Genomic DNA, 20,723 nt, shown 5'->3' on the forward strand with positions numbered 1-20,723 from the left:
GTTGTCTTCTTGTTCTCTCTACTGATGCCGCGGCTGTTTTAAATGTCTTATTTTTCTTCTAATTAAGAGAATTATACTGTTGAAAGTAAAAACGTGTAATTTAGATTGAATGTACGCAAGTATATAATAAGTATTTGGTGAAAATGTGTAACATATTTTATAAATGAATAGTTATACATTGCATATTAAATTACAGTATTAACATATTTTCTTTGCCTTTATCATGCAAAGACGAATTCCTCTATGTAGGCTGTTCTCTCAACTCCCGTTGCTATGACAACATGCCGGAGTTCAAAAAATGCTCCCATAGTGGAGTTTATAAGTTTGATCCATAACAATAACAACAACTTATCCTTACTATTTATGAAGCTTTTGTGAATTGTATTTAAAATTAGACATGGATAAAGATTTTGCAGATATTCTTAAGCAAATCGGTTGCACTGATGGACTTCATGTTCCTGTTGCAAATGAAGAAAACAGAAAACTTCAGAAAGAGGTAAGCTTTCAATTAAATACATTATTAAAGAACAAAAAGTGGTCACAAATATTTTAGTTTTAAGTGTTTCAGTGTACAGGGATTTATAATAATACTTTGAAATATTACAGCTCAAATAAGTTGACTCCACCTGAAAATAATTTATTATTGTTTTATAATTATAATTAAATAATTACCGCAAAATAATAATAAAATAAGAAGAATTTTTAAGAAAATGTGTCAGAAGCTAAACCTAGATTATAGAGCAAGTCTGCACTTTAGTTTACGCCCTACACTCATTCGAATGAATATATTGATTGATATATATCGATCATTTCATTTGATTTTGATAAGTAGGCTATACTAAGTTTGGTTAGGTAGTTAGGTTAAAACCTAACCTAACTGTAGGCCCTATTTATAGGGAAAAGGAATTTTGAGTGTTGGAGGCTTAGGACGAGGGGCGGGGGCTCTAAGCTCTTCCGGTACCTGAATTTGAATTGCTGAAATCAAGCTCCAAGCACATACTAATTTTTTGATCATTTTTCAGGTTGAAGAGAAGTTGAGACTCAAAGCAGAACTTATCGTAAAGCTTGAAATTCAAGATGAACAAAATAAAAGGGTCAAAAAGCAAATTGAAACCCTAAAAAATCAGAAGGATCAAAACCAAGTAAGAGAATATTTTTAGACTTGCATAACATTAATCAAGAGTACCTGATAATATAATGCTGAAATACTTATTTGGGAATTCCATATTTAGATAAATACCTATGGGATTATGGTAATTATACTTATAATTCCTAATATTGCAGGTAATATTATTATTTCCTATTCACTACAAAATGATGATTAACAATCACATATTTGGAATCTAGTGCACATTTTACAATACCGTACTTGTAACTTGAATATGGAATCCTTCGAATTTGATTGTACTAAATTAGCCATTCTTGCTCAATGTTCCCATTTCACTTGGGAAAATGGACAACTTTATAAGCAGACCTTTTCTATGAAAAATGGGACTAATTTATTAGGATCTCATAACCAAATCTTACTCACTTGAACGTGTATATTAAGCTGAATATAATTTCAGGATGAAATGTACGATCTTTGAACACATACAGCATACGTTTTTATTCACCTGTCCGAGAGTCCAGATATTATAATACATATTATTATGGCCGACAAATCAACTCAAGGCAGGTTTGTCAATCTTAATGTAAGAAAAGACTCTCCAACAAAAATACAAATTTCCAATATTCTTCAAAGGTTAGACTTCTGAGGGCTTTTACTGAACTAAACCTTATTTGTTTCAGCAACTCATCGTTGCTCTAAGGAACCAACATGAGACAGAATTGGTGATGACGAAAGAAAGTGAGTTTAATCTAAAGAAATTTGAGCAGAACATTCGCAACATGTGCAAGCAGATGCAAGACTCTGACGAGAAACAACACTTGCTGCAGGTTTGTACATGTTCATGACCCCTAAGCAAGAATGCAGGAAATGTTACGGTATTTTATTACCATACTGAATTTAAAAACTAATACGGAGCATAAGAAGAGCCCCTGATGAATATGCCACATGCTTGCAAAATGTAAATTGGATGATAGCAATTATAGTTTAAGAACACAAATAAAAAATAAAAAAATAGAAATTGACAGTTTTAGTTGCCCCGTCAGCAACATATGATGATTATTGAAAAAATGTTGGGCATCACCTCAACGTTATTTGTTTAACTATCACTTAAATGGTGACTTAACACGATGACTGCTGAAAACAACGTACAGGTGTGGTTGAAGAGAAAAAATACCCGAAACCGGGACAAAAGCATTGCCAGACAGGATTTAACGGGAAATTTTAGTACCAACCTACACCACTGTGTGTGTACCGCTGTAAAGCTCGCATTCTAAGCTGGCAGGCTGGCAACGATTATAACGTCTCCGTCTGAGGCTAAGCTCACACTGACTCAATATATTTCTGTTGTTCTGGTGCCGACTTTTGTCGGCGCGTGCCAAATTGAAGTGCTAGCAACGCCGACTAGAGTCGGCGTTAGCAGTCAACATGTTAATGATATTTACAACATTTCAGGAGGAAATAAGCCGCAGTATGAAGAAATTGGAACACCTGAAATCCCTAGTAGAGTGGGGAGAAGAAGCAAGAAAATCCTGGCAAGAGGAACTGGAGGCTGGAGACAGAGACTACAATCTGCTGCAGAGATTTAAACTGGAGGATGATGCCAAGTTTAAGGTAAGAAGGGTGGAGACTAAAAGATCCTGGCTCTGGAAATTGCCACAGGATTACTGGGGAAGTAGATGGCAAACTAATTTCAACACATCTTTATCAAATTTTACCATATTCAAACTGGTCTATTATTGATCGTATTGTGTTTACATATTGCAGGAAATGGAACTGAAACGTCAAAGACTGAAGGCGGATGTGAATGAACGAGAAGCGATCCTGACAAATGAACTCAATATGATGACGACGTTGGAGAACCAGCTCGAACAAGTCTCTAGACTCTTCAGGTCAGTATGGGTCATTTATTTGCTTGGATATGTTATCGAAACAATTTCTAAAATTAACAATTTAAAAAAACTTATGTTTTATGTATAATTATATTTTATAAGTTAGACATAAACTTTACATAAGAATCCTCACTAAGCCATTCAATTTTTGTTCATGATATATGTACATTTTTTACATTATTACATTTGATTTTTAAATTACTTAAGACAACAACACACACTTTGGTTCATATATTAAGCTGAATACGAATGTAGGGTGAGTTTAAAATGAAGTGAGATGATCTGATAATCTATGTAGCTTTGTCAGTTATCACTGTCTAAGATCAGCTGTTTCTTAGCCAGAACCATTTAATTTATTAACAGCTAGTACCTGTTACAAACCATAATACCCCGCCGCAGCAAGCCTGCAGACTAAGCGAATTTCCATTTGCCTGATTGGATTTACACTAAAATGTCTCCTTAAAAATATCTAATTTATTCCCTATTTAAATAGGTAACATTAGTTTAATGAGTACTTAGGTTTGCTGCAACAGGAGGGTAAAAAGGTGTTTTTATGTAAAATGTTAATAGCTTAGTATCAAATGAATGCATTTTCCAAATTTGATAAAAATATGATCATAAACAAGTAAACTACTACAGTTTACTTATTCTCCATAAGAATAACATGGGAATTTTAAATTTACAGTTTTTTTGGAATTTTCTCCGTAACCATTAGGCGCATAATAACGCTTCAATATACTAAATCATTTGTTTTTTTAAGCTCTACAAAATGGTTTGGAAATAAAATGCTAAATTTAAAGTTTTTAGGGTCAAAAATGGCAAAAACCAATTTTTGCCCCATAAAACCCCCCATAAACCCCCGTTCCCATGGTCCGATCATGCTGGTTTGCGAACTCGTTGAAATAAACGTAGGTTTACACGTTTGTACCAAATTTCATCAAAATCGGATGATTTTTGCTCGAGTTATCGCGCTAACGGACACATATATAAATATATATATATATGAATTTGAACGGATGGTGTTTTTGGTCTCTAGGGACCTCAAAACGAAAAAGTAAATCGGTCCCGGGTCCAGGTCTTACCATGAGTACTACGGTAATAGCTTATTCCCTATATGGGAAATTCGCTAAAAAGCAACTGACTTTTCTAAGGATCGAACTGGTGACCTTATGATTATTGGGAGAACACTATAACTACTCAGCTACCCTAGGTAAAAATAAGCGTATCCACTCTGGTGTACTACGTTTTTTTTTTCTAAATTCAAAGTAGAATCCTTATCCGAAAATTTATTGTATAAACTAAACTAGGCTAGTTTTTACGGAAGTTTTTTCTTCTTTTTTCAGGAGGGCACACAAGGAGCGCATGAGCCTAATATCCTATTGGGAGAACGCTGTGAAAATTCTTAATCAGAGAGACAGTTCCATCGATTCAACTCTTCAGGTACTTAATTATATCAATTCACGGATTTACAATTTTTAATTTTTGTTTAGGAATATAAAGAAAAACCGTTCACGATATACTATTTTGATTTTTTGTTTGATCAGGAGCTGCAAGAAATAAAAACATTAGCCAGAGAAAAGTTTGCTGTCCTAGCCGAGGAAAGAAAGTTTTACGAGGCTCAGTGTGAAAACAACGAAGAGCTCGGCAAACAGTTGGACGAATTGAATTATAGTGTGGTTCACCAACGGAACATGAACTTGCAACAGACCGAGATAACTAATAACCTTAAGAGTGAGGTAAGTCATATTTAGATTAATTAACTAACTGGATTATAGCCGATAATAATAAAAACCAGTTACACCTGAACGATTTATTTATTTGAATTCATACGGCTAATAGTCACTGATCTAATAGAACTTAATACATTTTCATCTATACTATAATAATTTACAGGATGGTAAATATTAATAAAAGATGTTAGCCTACATTGGTGATTGATTTCGAGCATCATGCTCATTTCAGCCCGCTTGAATATGTTATTGCGTGCTGCTAAACGTTTAAAACTAGTCATTAACTCATCACAGTTGCTCAAAGATCACTTATGTATGATCGGTTATGCTAAAAAATCAATCAACCTTCCAGTTCGGAGGGTCAATCAATCGATCATCTTACTCGGTTGAAAATGCTGTCAGTGACAGTGAAATATTCTTTTTTGTATAGGGTAAAGTTTTTTGAGTTTCTTGTGCCGAAGTAGACTCTTTCTCATTCACTAAAACCTGCTATAAAAAAGTTCTTGTAACCCAGGCCCTCAAGCTCTATATAAAAAATTGTTCCTGTATTTTCGGTGTTGATTATTTGCTTTCATCAGGTAACGACTTTGCGAGGTGTGATTACTGATCTGGGAACATCGTTGAACAAAGAGAGAAGCCGCAACGTGCAACTGACCAACGAGATCCAAGCTAGAGAGATCCACTTGTCCTCGCTTCACTCACCTATTCAAGAGTTGAGGGAGAAACTACGGGAGTTGGAGGAGGCTGACATGACGTCAGCGCAGAGGAGTAGAGAGATACAAGACATATTGAAGGTAAACAGGCGGTAGAGACAAGCTTTGATGTGTGCCACTACTGTGTAGGCCAGATAAACTGGTAAATAATAACAAATATTGTAAACGTTAAAAAAAGTTGATCCAATTCAATCAATAACTAAGAAAAGTTTCTTTGTTGACAAACTAAAGGCTTCAAGTTTGTTTTCAATTTAAACTCTTAATCTTTACTGTGTTAATACCATCATCACAAATAGCATGAAATTATATAACTTGAGAAACCAAAAACGCCTCTACTATAGCTGTAAAATATTAGATAAAGCTATCCTATAGTTCGGCCGCTTAGAAAACGACCTGCGCGCTAATGCTAAACCAATGCCGGAGGAGGTCGCTTTCTAAGCGGCTGAACTATAGTTAGGCTTCTAAGCAAACAGATTTACACACATAGGATATATTTCAAAGTATGAGTTAGGTTGACTGATTTTAAAGTACAAATATTTGTTGGGCAATGATCTGAAAAGTGTACAAAATGTGTGTATCAAGCAATTCAAATTGTATTAATTTTAATATTTATAGTAGTTTAAACAATGAATAAATGAATGAATGAATAAGTGCTTTATTAAAAGATAAGGTAATATGTACATCCAAAAATATAACACTTTGAAACGATGGTTGATAACAACCGTCTGTTTGGTTGACACAATCTTTGCCTTCTAAAATGAATATGAGCCACGGGCGAGTGCCTCGTGGTTGTCCATTGGCGATCTTCTTAAGCATACTTTCTTCTTCCCTTCTTTCTACATGGCCTGCCCATCCCAGTCGTCTACTCTTCACTATGGCTACAATGTCCGGTTCTTTGTACAGTTCTCGGAGCTCTCGGTTTTTTCTTATTCGCCACATACCTTCTTCATTTGTCATTTATAGGTCCGAAAATCTTCCTCAAAATTTTGTTCTCAAAAATTATAAGTTTGTTTTCATGATTTTTAGTTAATGTCCAGGTTTCCGAACCATATAAAAGCACTGGTTGAATTAAAGTTTTATAGATTCTTAATTTTGTGTTTTTGGATAGTATTTTTGAACTAAATATTTTTGATACGCCCCAGAAACATTTGGTTGCTGCAATCAGTCTCTTTTCTATTTCTGTTCCTCTTTCATTATTCCAGTTAACTGAGACTCCGAGGTATTTAAATTCGTTTACTCTTTCAAAATTATGGTTATTGACCCTAAAAGGTTCAGCTCCTTCAGTTTGGGTTCTTCCGACTTTCAGATATTTTGACTTCTCTTCACTTATTTTAAGTCCAATCTTATTTGCTTCCCTTATAATAATCTCAGTAAGCTTACCTAGGTCCTCTTTTGATTCTGCAACTAATGCAACATCATCCGCAAAAGCAAGTGTGTTTACTATAGATCCGAGGTTTATTCCAGCTTCGATATGTTTAGTGCTTTTTAAGGTTTCTTCTATTGCAATATTGAAAAGAATTGGTGAAAGTCCATCCCCTTGTCTAACCCCTGAATGGGTTTGGAAGGTTTCTGAGTATTCATTTTCTATCTTAACATTTTTTATACAATAAATAAAATAATAATAAAACACAATAAGAGTACACAATAGATAAAAAAACATGATAGATAAAAGGATATCAGATACAATTAAACGAGTTTCAAGTTTTTTTTGTCTTATTTACGTAGTTTAAACAATGATTGTGTTAAGACTATTAACGTGAGTTGCGTACAAGTCTACTTTACCAACGACAGTGTTTTAATGCTAAAAACCAATACTCATAACTTCTAAGAGAGGTAATGTTTTCATTTATAACCTCTCATTGCCACTGACAGTGATGCAATGAAACATATTGTACGGAACACTATTTGCACCACTCAACAATTAAATTGACCTGAACAGCTGATTAGTTGAAGTTTGAATCATTACAATTATCTTCTCTCTCAGTCCTTGAACCTCACTGGTCCGTTACCTGTGTTGTAGTGAGTAAAACTAAGCTATGCTGTTATGAAAGTAAACAATTCGGTTATGGGAAACTTTTCAATTCTAAGAACTGAACTGAAACGGCTACTTTAAAAAACTGTCGTAGGTAAAGAAAATTAACGACACAGTTCTAATGTTCTACATTGCATTTCTGTGTAAATATATTAATTGTGAAAACTTTTATTTTAGTCCGCTGAAAAGAACAACAGAGAATTACAAACAAAATTTGACAAGATTCAAGAAAAAGTATTTGAAAAAACATCTGAGCTTGAGGCTATAAGGAGAAATAATGAAGCAGTTGAAAATGAGATAAAAGTGTTGAATTTGAATACAAAGGTAAGTGAAATACTTGCGTTCATTTAGAAAATATGGCGTTGTAAACGAATTAGATGAAACTAAAGGTACTCAATGTCTAATTTTTAAAGCATAATCAGTGGTGGCCTTAAAGGTTACAGGGCCCAAGGCGAAGTTCAATATAGTGGGCCTCTCTTAATACCTGAAATACGGCTGTGCTGGGGTCCTGAAAAGCGCGGGGCCCGAGGCACTGCCTTATTCGCATTTATGTAGGCCCACCTCTGAGCATAATAATGAATTAGAAAATGTTATACTTACTGGATCTTCACTGAAATAACAAATGTACTGTATTTCTTACAGGGATTGGTTTAAGGCATAATAAACTATAAGCTTCAATGAGCATGCAATGTTTAAAACTATTACTTTTTGGTACAGGTATGTAATAATTTGTAATGAAATGCTGTAGCTAAATTATTTTTCTAGGTATTTGAAAAACGAGTGAATGAAATTGAAAAGGAAATAATCGACAAGGAACAAGTGCTGTATGATATGGTAAGTTTGAATAAGTTTTGTAAAAATACGGATTGGAGGTTGTAAGTTCTTGATAAAAGTGAACAAAAATATTTTATTACAACATGTACGATGAGGTTTTTCAATTATTAACCTTTATTTTATCGATTTGATTCCAAGCTCTTGGTTGACGATACTGTTTAAAATTAAACATTGCTCTAAAATTGCATTTTAATACATAAAACGCTTTCTACGGACGATTTAAAATATTTTCGGGCTAAACAAGAAATTGCTGTTTCACCAATGAATATATTTACTTGTTTTTCATTCAACTATTGTATTTTTTATTTAACAATTTTAAGTAATGCTGTTGTATTGACACAGCTCATCTACGCATGGAAATTTCACATGGAATAAATTAAGAATATAAGTTGAATATATACAAATAGTGTCATAGTTGTGTTGTTAACTGGACTACTGATCTTTAGACAGATTGACGACTAAATTTACGAGTTCATTTGGGTGTCATTGTACAACACATATTGACAACTTTGGATTCAAATTGGAGTCTACAATTACCGTTATTGTTAACTATATAATTTTTTCAAAGGACATGGAAAGTATGGTCCTGGAAAGCAAGTTGAGTAGGCTTCAAGGCGAGAGGACAGACGAGGAAAAGGTCAGACTCAAGATGAGGATACTGGAGCTGGAAGAAGCTGTGAAGAAGAAGAAGGAAGTGTTTAACATGGTCACTGCACAGTACAACCGAGCTAAGGTGGGAGTTAATTTTCTACTAATGAAACGTTAAATATTGATGAATATTAATTTTTACCTTCTGGCATCGTTTACACTTTAGTAGGTAATGGGCTTGGGTCCAGGGGCATAGGTTTATGTTTTGTTAGGGGGGGGGGGGGAGGGAGAGAAAAAATCCTCGCGAGAAAAGAGGGGAAGGGGCGCAATTATATCTTAGGCCCACAGCGTGTCATATGAAAACTGCTGTCCTGGTTGTGCAGGATTAATCGTATGCGTACATGAGATGTGGCCACCACGACGGCTATAACGGTTGTATATTAAATGGTTGTGTTGTTTGGGTGAATCGTGTCTAATGACTTTTTTATGTAACTATTTATGACGAAGCTATAGTGGATGCCTGAAGATGTTAGAGTGATGAAACGCATAGCAACTTATAGCGAAGGCCAGAAGGTAAACAATAATATTTCATTAATGTGAGAAGCTTAATGAATGATTAGAAAAATAATATTTGCGGGTCTACATCAGTTTGGATTTGATAGGTTCCTTTTATTTTGGAGGATGAGCAGGCTTACCTTTACAGAGGGCAAGTCTTCTCAATATGTAACACATAATCAAACATGAAATATTTCAATTTTGTATAAGATTATCATGTATGTATTATCTATCACCCACTGTATATAAGTTACCCTACTATTTGTATGAAAATTAAATCAGTTTGGATCTGAAATAATTGTTCTCTAATTTGTTACGTAAACTATCCAGTTTTGTTAGTATTTTCATTGACAGTAATTTTTTTGAAGTTTACGGTCATTAAACGTTTTAAGAAAGTTCTGTACTGAAAAAAAAACAGTTTTAAGTTCTGCCGCAGAATTTGCTGTAGAGTTCCTTAATTAATTGTACTTATCAGTTAGCAAAACAACACAAAGGTTTGTTTTAATACTGTAATATTTGATAGAATTCAGAGGTTTTAAAGACTGTTATTTAAATGTCAAAATAATTAATGTTAGCAACACCAGCATTGCCATATAGTAAAATATGTAAGCAACACAAAGATATATATGGTTTGACATTACACATTTGGTTTATAAATATTTTTAAGAATAAATATCTTATGGAAAGAAAAATAAAGTATTCTCTACAATAAGAACATATTTATTTAATTTTTAGAACGAGCATATTCAGCTATCGGCGGAAGTGGACGAAGAGAACGAACAGTCTCGGAAACTGACAGAGAAGCGGCAGGAATTGGTGTACTTGATGGAGGGAGGGCAGAAACAGCTGACGGCTTTGCAACAAACAAACAAGCAGACACAGGTGTGACATTAAGGGTGATTCAGTTGGAGGTTACAATTTTAAGTTGGTACCACTGTTTCCCTATGTTAGATTAATGCTGACGGTTTTTTGGAAATTTTCTAGTGAGGTTGGTAGTTGTGGAGCGTTAATTGATCAGTGTTTTAACTGTTAAAGCCTTTTTTGAAAGATGGGAACAACAGGGTTGATTTTATTTGGGAAAAGTGCAACGTATGCACTTATAGTCAATAGAGAATGTTATCATGGGGTGATAAGCGATTATTTTTTTGTAGCAATTAAAGAGTTGTGTGGTAGTAGTTTTGAAAACCAATGATTTGACAAGTTATTGCACTATAGCTGGATAAATCCATACAAAAGTTCCGAGACCATTCTCTCATTTTAGGCTTCTGAAACTCCTGAAGAAGCCCCTTTGTGGAGGCGAATTAAATCAGGTTTATTTTCCATTCCTTTTTCCTTATATTCCTAAGCCTTTTCCTAACCTAACTTTTTAGCTTTTTTCCCCAAAAAACCAAATAAGTAAACTATAATGCATACGGATCATCCTTACATTCGACAATCTAATGAATAATTATTACTCAACGTTTTATAAAAGCGAGTACAAATTACTCAACTATTGTTTTTCCTCCAAATTTTCAGGTAACTCTGAATCTACTGAAGCTGCGTGTGGACCAACGAGAGAAGACTCTGGCCAAACATGAGAACCAGGTCTTCGGTCTGGAACGTGAAAAACTCGAGTTGGAAAATGTGAGTGGCTTAAACAATTTTAGATTCAATCCTATCTAGGCTGATAAAACTTGAGATAGGGATAAAAGTTTGTTGCTTTCCCTGAAGTTTTATTCAGAATGTGGGATAATAATTGAAAATTGTATGAAACATGTGTGCAGCAATGTTTTCTTGCGGACAATTAATTAACGTCAACGCACAGGTGAGGTATGTGATGGGGTTGGGAAATCATTTACCAGATAATTTTAATTTAGAGTACTTACATTATTCATTTGGCTCACAGGGTATCCAAAATTTACAACTTTTGAGTCATTAGGCAACAAGCATAACAAGGAGAGCGAGAGCTGCCTGAAAGTGGATTTTTAAACATTTAAGCAAACAGCCCTAAACTAAATGGATTGTTTTTAAATTTATTAAAATTGGTTTCAAGCTCTGTTATAACACATGTCGTAGTGAAGTGTTTGCCATTTGGTAATATTGATGACAATTAACAGTATTTCAACCATAGTAAATGCTCACTTCTTATCAAATATAAGATCATCCCCTTCTCCACTGCAACCCTGTTGTGCTTGAGAACTTGTAGTAAGCAAAATAAAACAGATTTTAACAATAGAACAGACATAAAGAATCTCATCTTGTACCTGGTTTTGTTATGCAGGCCCTTCGAGAAAGAAAAGTAGAAATTGGGCTTCAGATGGATTTGATGGCTGCGAAAAAACGAAGTTTGGAAGAAGAAAAATCCGAGTTGAAGAAAGCTCTTGAGCACCTTCATATAAGGATTGGTCAGCTGCAGAAAAAGTATGTTGTTTATTTTATTAAATGAATAATAGCTCCAGTAGTTCATCTAAAACAATGCCTCAGGGAAATAACTACTCTCATTTTACTAAAAACACAGGGGAACTTGGTACAGAGAAAGCTTGTGTATTAGCTTGAGTGCAGGATGACTCTGCACTTTCAGCTCTGGTATCTTGTGTGCTGGAAATATACTTGTGAAAGGCAAGGAACAGACTAAGCGGTGAGCACTTATCAGAAGTTCCTACCAAACAGGGCACAGGGTGTTCCTCCACAATGAGCGTTGTAGTACATGAGGGTGAGGGGGGGGGATTGGCAGTGTTAGACTTGACTGCCCTAGACACCAGCACTAATGCTAGACACCACTTAAGTGTACCACTGAATGTTTCCTCTGTACCTTACTTCTCTGTGTTAAAACGGATTATTCTTCATAAAAATCTATACTACCTTTAAACAAATTTGCATTTTTCATAACCACTACTCTATTTACAAAGTGTTTAACGGTAGGATAAAAATTAAATTATCAGTTTGTTTGGTTACAACTAAGTTTTTTCCAGAATTTGTGGACATTTCCAATGCATTTAATGTTTTATGGTCAAAATTATGAGCCATTAAGTGAAAATATGGAAAACCTCAATAAAAAAAGTGACAAAGGAAGTTTTGGCTCTGTGTGTTAGAGTAAAAAATATTTTGTCTTTTATGACTGGGTATAAAAAAGTAATACAGTAAAAGGTTTCATATTGTCGTTTCTACAATAATAATTTAACTATTTTACAACAGGCACGACATTGTAATGGACAGCCTGGGTAAGGAGGACAGCGGAGAAAACTTTTCCGTCGCACATTTTAAAATTAAGGTGAGAAAATCTTGTTTTATATGTCTCTACAACAACTTGGAAGCTTAAAGTTACCACCTACGTGTGTAGATTTAAAGGACTACTATTGCTTTTTATCTGTCAAATTCTTCAATATCCAGCGAGCAAACAATATTTCAAATATTTGTTTATAAATAAAATATTGAGATAAGGTAATTAGTATTTAAATTAAGGTATTTGTTTATTACTATACCGTAATACAGTTTGTTCTCTTTTAAAATATAGATAGCTCAAGAGAGGCACGAACTGCAAGAGATCGGAGACGATTTGGACTCAAAGATAAAGAAGGCGGAAAACGAAATCCCCGCGATGGAAAACACCCTGAGGGTCATTAGTGCGGCCAACGACTGCTACAAACGCAACTTGGATGCCATCGACTCTGATAGTTAGTCTACAGCAGCCCAAAGGGTTCATTGTAGTAGTGAATTTAGATAACAATCATAATTAATCTATTATTTTATACTTACATTTACTTATTCATCCACTCCTATTTTTTTATCGGTTGGTTATTAGCTGGTTGGTATAGGGCCTACTCCAGGGAATGCAAAACTTTCCTAATTCTAAAATTCATACAGTTAATTATAACGGATTAGGTTTCCTAACTCAATCCAACCTTATTAATCGTCAGACACGGTGTGAGAAAAATATTTGATTCAATCAAACCCCTTCAACCAAACAATGTTACTTTTGAAATTGTCATTTTTTATTTCATGTTTTCAAGTCTTGTAGTAAATAAAGAGACATTCATAAATGTAAGGGCTTAGTATAACATCAGAAGTAAGGTACAAAAGAAATACTCAATGGTACACTTAACGATTATCTATGGCAAAGACCAACACCGCCCCCTCATCCTCACGTACTTACTTTAATACTTTCTTATTAAATGGCGACCATACAAAGTAGGTATTTTAAGCCAAGTATGAATGGAGATGAGTGTAGGATGAGTGGCGCGATCTTGTAGTCTTGTTAGTGACTAAGGCCGACATTCCTTAGACACAGCTCTTAATTAATAGCCCGTACAGCTAATGGCAACTAAGGGACCTACAGTTTATAGTGGAATCCGAACCACATTTTTGCCTTGGTATATACAAATTGGTATAATTATCAGGATAGTACTGCGGATAGTCGTAGTACTCACTAGTGCGGATGTTAATCCACAACAGGGAGTATCGCATCCACAGTGCATGCCTATAAATATCCACAATTCGTAACCTCCTAGTAGCTGGATTACAGGACGACGCCACCTGTCCCAGTTTAACGTACTACAACACTCACAGTGGAGGATGACCCTGTGCAATAGGAATTTCCACACGGATGCTCGCCGCTCGGGCTCTTCCTTGTCACAAGTATATTTCCGGCACAACATTCTAGAGTTCAAAGCGCATGGTCGTCTCATAAGCGAGTTTACTTTGTATTTTACATTCTGTGGTATAGCCAATAAGTACAATATCTAAACCAATCGCTGTGAGTCCTTCATATTTCAGGCCCTGAGATGCAGGAGAAGAAGAAACTAGAAGAACAGTATATTGAGGCGAGTAGAAATTTGAAAGACCGACAGGCCATCTTGAAGGTTTTTACAAATCAGATTCATGTAAGTTCCATTAGATCATGCGTAACTAGCAAGATAAGTTGTGATAGATTTTGCCGTCCTAGTATAAATTGTAAACTTTAGACACTAAAGAAACCCTTATAGTTGTAACTCTCCTTAACTCAACATGAGAAATAAATGGAATAAAATGGCTTAAAGAATGGAATAATAAAGAAGGGCTTGTGCCCTGATGATATTATCAAAAGAAACATTTTGATCACAAAACACAACAAAGAATAGCGCGTTGTTTTCGGGTTGGAGGATAGTTAAGTGCTTATTTATTTATTTATTTACTTTTCCAGTGGCATAAAGTTGAAATATTATCGATTTACATTTTGTATAAACGTTGATTCTTGTATAAGTTTTTATTCTATACTCTGATACATTTTGCCACAGAATGTCATCTTCAGAGTGTGGCATGTTCATCTATGTACTCCGTTTTAATTGTGTCACAAATCTAAGTTTGTGGAAAGACTTGGTTGCCTGGGCCTTGGACAAAGGAGTTGGACGAACAACAAGACACACTGATACATACAAGTTCTGATATGATGCCCACAGGAGATGGAGTTGTCCCTGTCAGATCTCGGAGAGTGTGAGGAGAGAGTGAGAGGGGAGTGGAGAGACAAGGACGTGGCTGCTCGGGCACTGGACAAGGAGTTGGAGGAACAACAAGACACACTGATACATACAAGTTCTGATATGATGCCCACAGGAGATGGAGTTGTCCCTGTCAGATCTCGGGGAGTGTGAGGAGAGAGTGAGAGGGGAGTGGAGAGACAAGGACGTGGCTGCTCGGGCACTGGACAAGGAGTTGGATGAACAACAAGACACACTGATACATACAAGTTCTGATATGATGCCCACAGGAGTTGGAGTTGTCCCTGTCAGATCTCGGAGAGTGTGAGGAGAGAGTGAGAGGGGAGTGGAGAGACAAGGACGTGGCTGCTCGGGCACTGGACAAGGAGTTGGAGGAACAACAAGACACACTGATACATACAAGTTCTGATATGATGCCCACAGGAGTTGGAGTTGTCCCTGTCAGATCTCGGAGAGTGTGAGGAGAGAGTGAGAGGGGAGTGGAGAGACAAGGACGTGGCTGCTCGGGCACTGGACAAGGAGTTGGAGGAACAACAAGACACACTGATACATACAAGTTCTGGTATGATCCCCACAGGAGTTGGAGTTGTCCCTGTCAGATCTCGGAGAGTGTGAGGAGAGAGTGAGAGGGGAGTGGAGAGACAAGGACGTGGCTGCTCGGGCACTGGACAAAGAGTTGGAGGAACAACAAGACACACTGATACATACAAGTTCTGGTATGATCCCCACAGGAGTTGGAGTTGTCCCTGTCAGATCTCGGAGAGTGTGAGGAGAGAGTGAGAGGGGAGTGGAGAGACAAGGACGTGGCTGCTCGGGCACTGGACAAAGAGTTGGAGGAACAACAAGACACACTGATACATACAAGTTCTGGTATGATCCCCACAGGAGTTGGAGTTGTCCCTGTCAGATCTCGGAGAGTGTGAGGAGAGAGTGAGAGGGGAGTGGAGAGACAAGGACGTGGCTGCTCGGGCACTGGACAAAGAGTTGGAGGAACAACAAGACACACTGATACATACAAGTTCTGGTATGATCCCCACAGGAGTTGGAGTTGTCCCTGTCAGATCTCGGAGAGTGTGAGGAGAGAGTGAGAGGGGAGTGGAGAGACAAGGACGTGGCTGCTCGGGCACTGGACAAGGAGTTGGAGGAACAACAAGACACACTGATACATACAAGTTCTGATATGATGCCCACAGGAGTTGGAGTTGTCCCTGTCAGATCTCGGAGAGTGTGAGGAGAGAGTGAGAGGGGAGTGGAGAGACAAGGACGTGGCTGCTCGGGCACTGGACAAGGAGTTGGATGAACAACAAGACACACTGATACATACAAGTTCTGATATGATGCCCACAGGAGATGGAGTTGTCCCTGTCAGATCTCGGAGAGTGTGAGGAGAGAGTGAGAGGGGAGTGGAGAGACAAGGACGTGGCTGCTCGGGCACTGGACAAGGAGTTGGAGGAACAACAAGACACACTGATACATACAAGTTCTGATATGATGCCCCCAGGAGATGGAGTTGTCCCTGTCAGATCTCGGAGAGTGTGAGGAGAGAGTGAGAGGGGAGTGGAGAGACAAGGACGTGGCTGCTCGGGCACTGGACAAGGAGTTGGAGGAACAACAAGACACACTGATACATACAAGTTCTGATATGATGCCCACAGGAGATGGAGTTGTCCCTGTCAGATCTCGGAGAGTGTGAGGAGAGAGTGAGAGGGGAGTGGAGAGACAAGGACGTGGCTGCTCGGGCACTGGACAAGGAGTTGGAGGAACAACAGGCCAAGCTGTTGAGAGCCGACAAGCTGCTGAAGAAACTCAAAAGAGAGGCTCGTCAACCTAAGGAGTCTCGAGTGCCAATACATCTAGCCGAGGTACAGTAAAAAGTCCCTAAGCCATCTATTTTATTTTAGTGTCCATCCACGCCAGAGGTGTTTAAAACTTTTTTTGTAAGAAAAACAGTCCATATTTTAAGATAGTGTAATGGCTAGTGGTCGCCTCGTGGTCAAAAACTTGACAAAAATATGTATTGTGCAAACTTCTCTATTTTCACCACACGCTGCAAATAAAACATGTAATTGGAATTTCTTCCATTTGTTTTGATTTTCTGTTTATATTGCATTGCTATTTCGTCACCGGCAAAGGCAACCCATAAGGCCCATTATAATTTTTTTTTTAAATTTTAAATTCATGTTTTGTGCTTATTTTTTAGCCTATTTTAATTTATAAAGGGGTTTTGCACATCTAGTAGACCGAAACTGAGATGTTGGCACCAAGTAGAAAAGGGCTTAGGACTGAAGAGAAGGAAGGAGGACACAGGATGCAAATATGTATGGATCAGCTGCAGAAATGTTCTCAAAGAACTTGGCTTGCTCCCAGTAATGACCAGGTTCTGGCCAGTTCTTGCCAATTTTGGAATTGCCCCAGAAAAGTTTTTTCTACATGAGAAGGCAGTAGGGGAGGTCAAGTACCATCTAGGGTACCAGTTGCCACAGCAGTAAGGGAACGGTACGAACCCTGGTCTTGTTACTATGTAACGTCAACCTTCTGTTGGATAGTATAATTAATTTACAGCCCAAATGATAAATTACGTTTGGGTCTGGTGACGATCTCGCTTTTAATCAAATCAGCAATGACCACTCAGCTACCTTGATATTGATCTTTCAACCATCACAACTCAAGCAAACCTGTTGTAAATGTCTGAACAGAAAGATATTGAGCTGCGGGAACTTCAAGACATAAACCAGTCGGGACTGCAGCAGTTGGCAGAACTGGCGACGAGGTATTCGGAAGTGGCGCCACTGCTGAACCGCTACCTAGGGGAGAAGGGGCTGACTCTGCCTCTGGTGAGGAGTCATCGGGCCAAGATAAGTACTACGGGATCTACGTTGAGCACACATCGCAGGTATGTATGTGGTCAGTTGTGTAATAGAGGTGGGCATTAGTTAAGGTAATAGGAAAAATAAGACACCCCCCTAATAAATAGGCCTGTTTATAACTGGAGTCTCACCTATTTGGCGCAGGAACGGAGCACGAAGAAATGATATTACGCTCCGCTTCTAGGAAAACAGTACCATTAAATTACCCATAACAAGAGGAGAGCGGACTACGCACCTAGAAAAATGCAGCTTAACAGCGAGCATCACGACATAATAGTACCTCAGAAATATATAACTTAACCCATTGGCACCGACTTACGAGCTTACTAGTACAGCCGCTGTCTTACGAGTGCCGCTCTTGTCACCACTACGCTGCGCCACTAATTATTTTATTATTATTTTCCCCCCTTTTTGTTTCTTCTAAATTTTATGATGTTTATAAATATTTTGCCTCTTGTTTTGCATATTTACTTATTAATTTTTGCGAATAACAAACAAGGTTGTGTTGTCTTGGAAACCAGAATGATATCACCCAAAATCAGCTGCGGTTAGGTAAAACAGAAAATGTTTTCTATGTTATTACTATAGACATACCACGAACAAAAAAAACCTGCGCAGAAACGAAAAGATCACGTGGTTTGCGCCGGTAGGTGTGGCGTAACATTCAAACCTGCGCGGCTCGAAACGGCCCAGGGTTCTTTTGTTTCTGGTATTACTATAGTGTCATTTGGTGTCTGGATTAATTTTGGAATTTGTAAATCAAGTTTACTTTAATAAACATTGGCAAAAAAATTATTAATTTATTACCTAAGGTTTTCTTTCTATAACAACTAGAGTAAAGGTAAAAGTGTACAAATTCGGTAAAATAAATTGCCGACAGAGGGTGCTGCAGGCAGCGCATTAATTCCTTCCCCAATGGGTTAAAATACATTTTGTAACATTAACTGAACTGGTAGAACAGAGGTGAAATAATTGTATAGTACCTCTCTTGGTAATACAATATTTTTGAAACGTCCTCTAAACTGTTGGAAGGAAAAAGTGGAACAACTCTGATCGTTTCTTCCTATTAAAAGTGTTTAGACTTAAACGTACTTGACAACGAAGTAATAGGTGACAAAAATAATATTACTACACCTATTATTGAAAAGCAAAGGAACGTTCCTGAATTTTAATTCAAAGTACATTGTTTCCTATCTCTACTCTGTAAATCTCCTAATGTGCTATTTAGCCTCTCCTAAAATACTAATTACGCAATTATGAAGGTTGTCTGTAAATTAAGCTCCTCACCAAGTGAGCGAGTTTAAATCTGAGACCAACGTCAAGTTCTATCCTTCATCCACAATGTACTATTAGCCAATTCCCACCCCTATACATCTATAACTGTTCAACTCCTTACAAGGTGTTGACAATTTTCTACCCTAAATACTTGAAACTCCAAATAAAATCTGATAAAAACAGAAGAGGCCTATTATTTTTTTGCAAAATTCAATATAACTCCCAAATGTGCATTATTAGGCTTACAAAATTTCAAAATAATACTTTTTTTAAAAGAACAATAGATTAGTGTAAACAACTTTTGGTTCTGATTTGATTTTATGCCTCTAGTTTGTTCTCGGAAGATTCTCGTATCAGCATCGGAAGTGGACCCAGCAGTCAAACGCCGAGCATTATTATGCTTGATCCAGACACAATTCAGCCAGGTAAGGAAAAAAACAACTATTAAATAACATCATTCCTATTTATAAAACTTGAGTCTTCCTAAATCCTACTCAACTTTAATTTACCTTCAAATGGGGAGAATATATCAGTGTTACAGTTGTATTTTGTTTAATGCAAACTCCAAGATATGGTCTGAAAATTGAACACTCCCAATAAACCATTGGGTTTTCCTGAAGCTCTCACGCAAGATTATTGGAAACTTGTATTATTATAATCTAATGTGTTTAAACAACATTATAATCTAATTACAACTCATTCTCTTTTCAGGACCAAGAAGTTCTGGCGATTCTAGAATGTCTAAACTGTCAGGAAGTAATAAGAAAAGTAAATAAATCTGGATTTTTCAACAATAATGTCAACAAAAAATGTCAATGTCAGTATAACTGATATTATTTTTAAGTTATATCTGGTAGTTTGATTTAAAATTTGGGGTTAAGTCAGCTTGCACCATTGACTTCTTAAGACTGTATGTTGGATTAAATTGTATCTTATAAAACAAAGAACTTTTTAAATATAAGTTTTCAAAGTTCCAAAATGGTGTTTTTAGTACCTTGTCTACATGTTTAACTATTTACGTGTTTGATTTATATGGAGAAGGTTAATATTCTCATTGGTAAACAAATCAAAATTTGTTTGTTAGTAATAAGTTGAATTTTTCCTAAAGAATAGAGATTGGTTATTAATCATGTTTAAAATTAATGTTATCAATGAAGAAGTCAACAGTGAATTATATTATATACTTACATTGCAACTCCCAAATAGTTTTTATTTAGTTTACCAAACATAACGGCTTAAAACGTTCACTGCGCATGACGAGTAATCTCGTCACCACTAGCGATTTCCAGAGGCGCGCGACAAGTATACTAGTCAATGCGCCATTTACAAACTATTGTTCTAATGCTGTGAGACGTTGTTTCGCTTGCCGCTTAAATTGTGCCAGTGTTATACTTTAATCTGGTATAATTCTTTCGGTGTAGTTACAAATATTGTAGTGTGGGGCTTGGATCTATTGGTATTCGATAGAATAACAATAATAAATGTACTGTAGCATCGTGGAAGGAACCTAACCTCAAAATTGTGCTTAACTGCTTTATTGCGGTATTTTTTGATGGTGTATCCGGATACTTCACCAATGCTTTTTCCCTCCATTTGGCAATACTGAGGGACGGCTAGCAGTATTGTTTAGTGCTGCTATCTGTTGGGTTCTTGTAAAACTATGTCCACAATCACTGGGA

At 36.7% G+C, this 20,723-nt stretch overlaps 2 protein-coding genes across 2 annotated transcripts; both read left to right on the forward strand.

The window, feature by feature from the left end:
- The first annotated feature begins 341 nt into the window (after nucleotides 1-341).
- LOC129003546 (coiled-coil domain-containing protein 39-like) lies at nucleotides 342-16,133 on the forward strand. The gene is made up of 22 exons (XM_054431844.1): nucleotides 342-496; nucleotides 1,023-1,142; nucleotides 1,789-1,935; nucleotides 2,561-2,719; nucleotides 2,873-2,997; nucleotides 4,341-4,437; nucleotides 4,542-4,733; nucleotides 5,306-5,521; nucleotides 7,650-7,796; nucleotides 8,238-8,306; nucleotides 8,875-9,039; nucleotides 10,185-10,331; nucleotides 10,965-11,072; nucleotides 11,710-11,849; nucleotides 12,624-12,699; nucleotides 12,943-13,102; nucleotides 14,202-14,308; nucleotides 14,864-15,034; nucleotides 15,172-15,357; nucleotides 15,480-15,665; nucleotides 15,788-15,926; nucleotides 15,964-16,133. Exons 1-22 carry the CDS (start codon nucleotides 398-400, stop codon nucleotides 16,131-16,133), a joined length of 3,126 nt encoding a protein of 1,041 aa, XP_054287819.1. The 5' UTR covers nucleotides 342-397.
- A 119-nt stretch (nucleotides 16,134-16,252) lies between these two features.
- On the forward strand, nucleotides 16,253-19,820 carry LOC129003553 (coiled-coil domain-containing protein 39-like). The gene is made up of 5 exons (XM_054431853.1): nucleotides 16,253-16,435; nucleotides 16,558-16,764; nucleotides 17,599-17,795; nucleotides 19,375-19,469; nucleotides 19,756-19,820. The coding sequence occupies exons 1-5, from the start codon at nucleotides 16,253-16,255 to the stop codon at nucleotides 19,818-19,820; spliced, it is 747 nt and encodes a 248-aa protein (XP_054287828.1).
- Nucleotides 19,821-20,723: the final 903 nt, after the last annotated feature.

Source organism: Macrosteles quadrilineatus, unplaced genomic scaffold, assembly GCF_028750875.1.
Source record: "Macrosteles quadrilineatus isolate MER2022 unplaced genomic scaffold, UCM_ALF_1.0 Scaffold_1__1_contigs__length_201487025, whole genome shotgun sequence".
Classification (NCBI taxonomy): Eukaryota; Metazoa; Arthropoda; class Insecta; order Hemiptera; family Cicadellidae; genus Macrosteles; species Macrosteles quadrilineatus.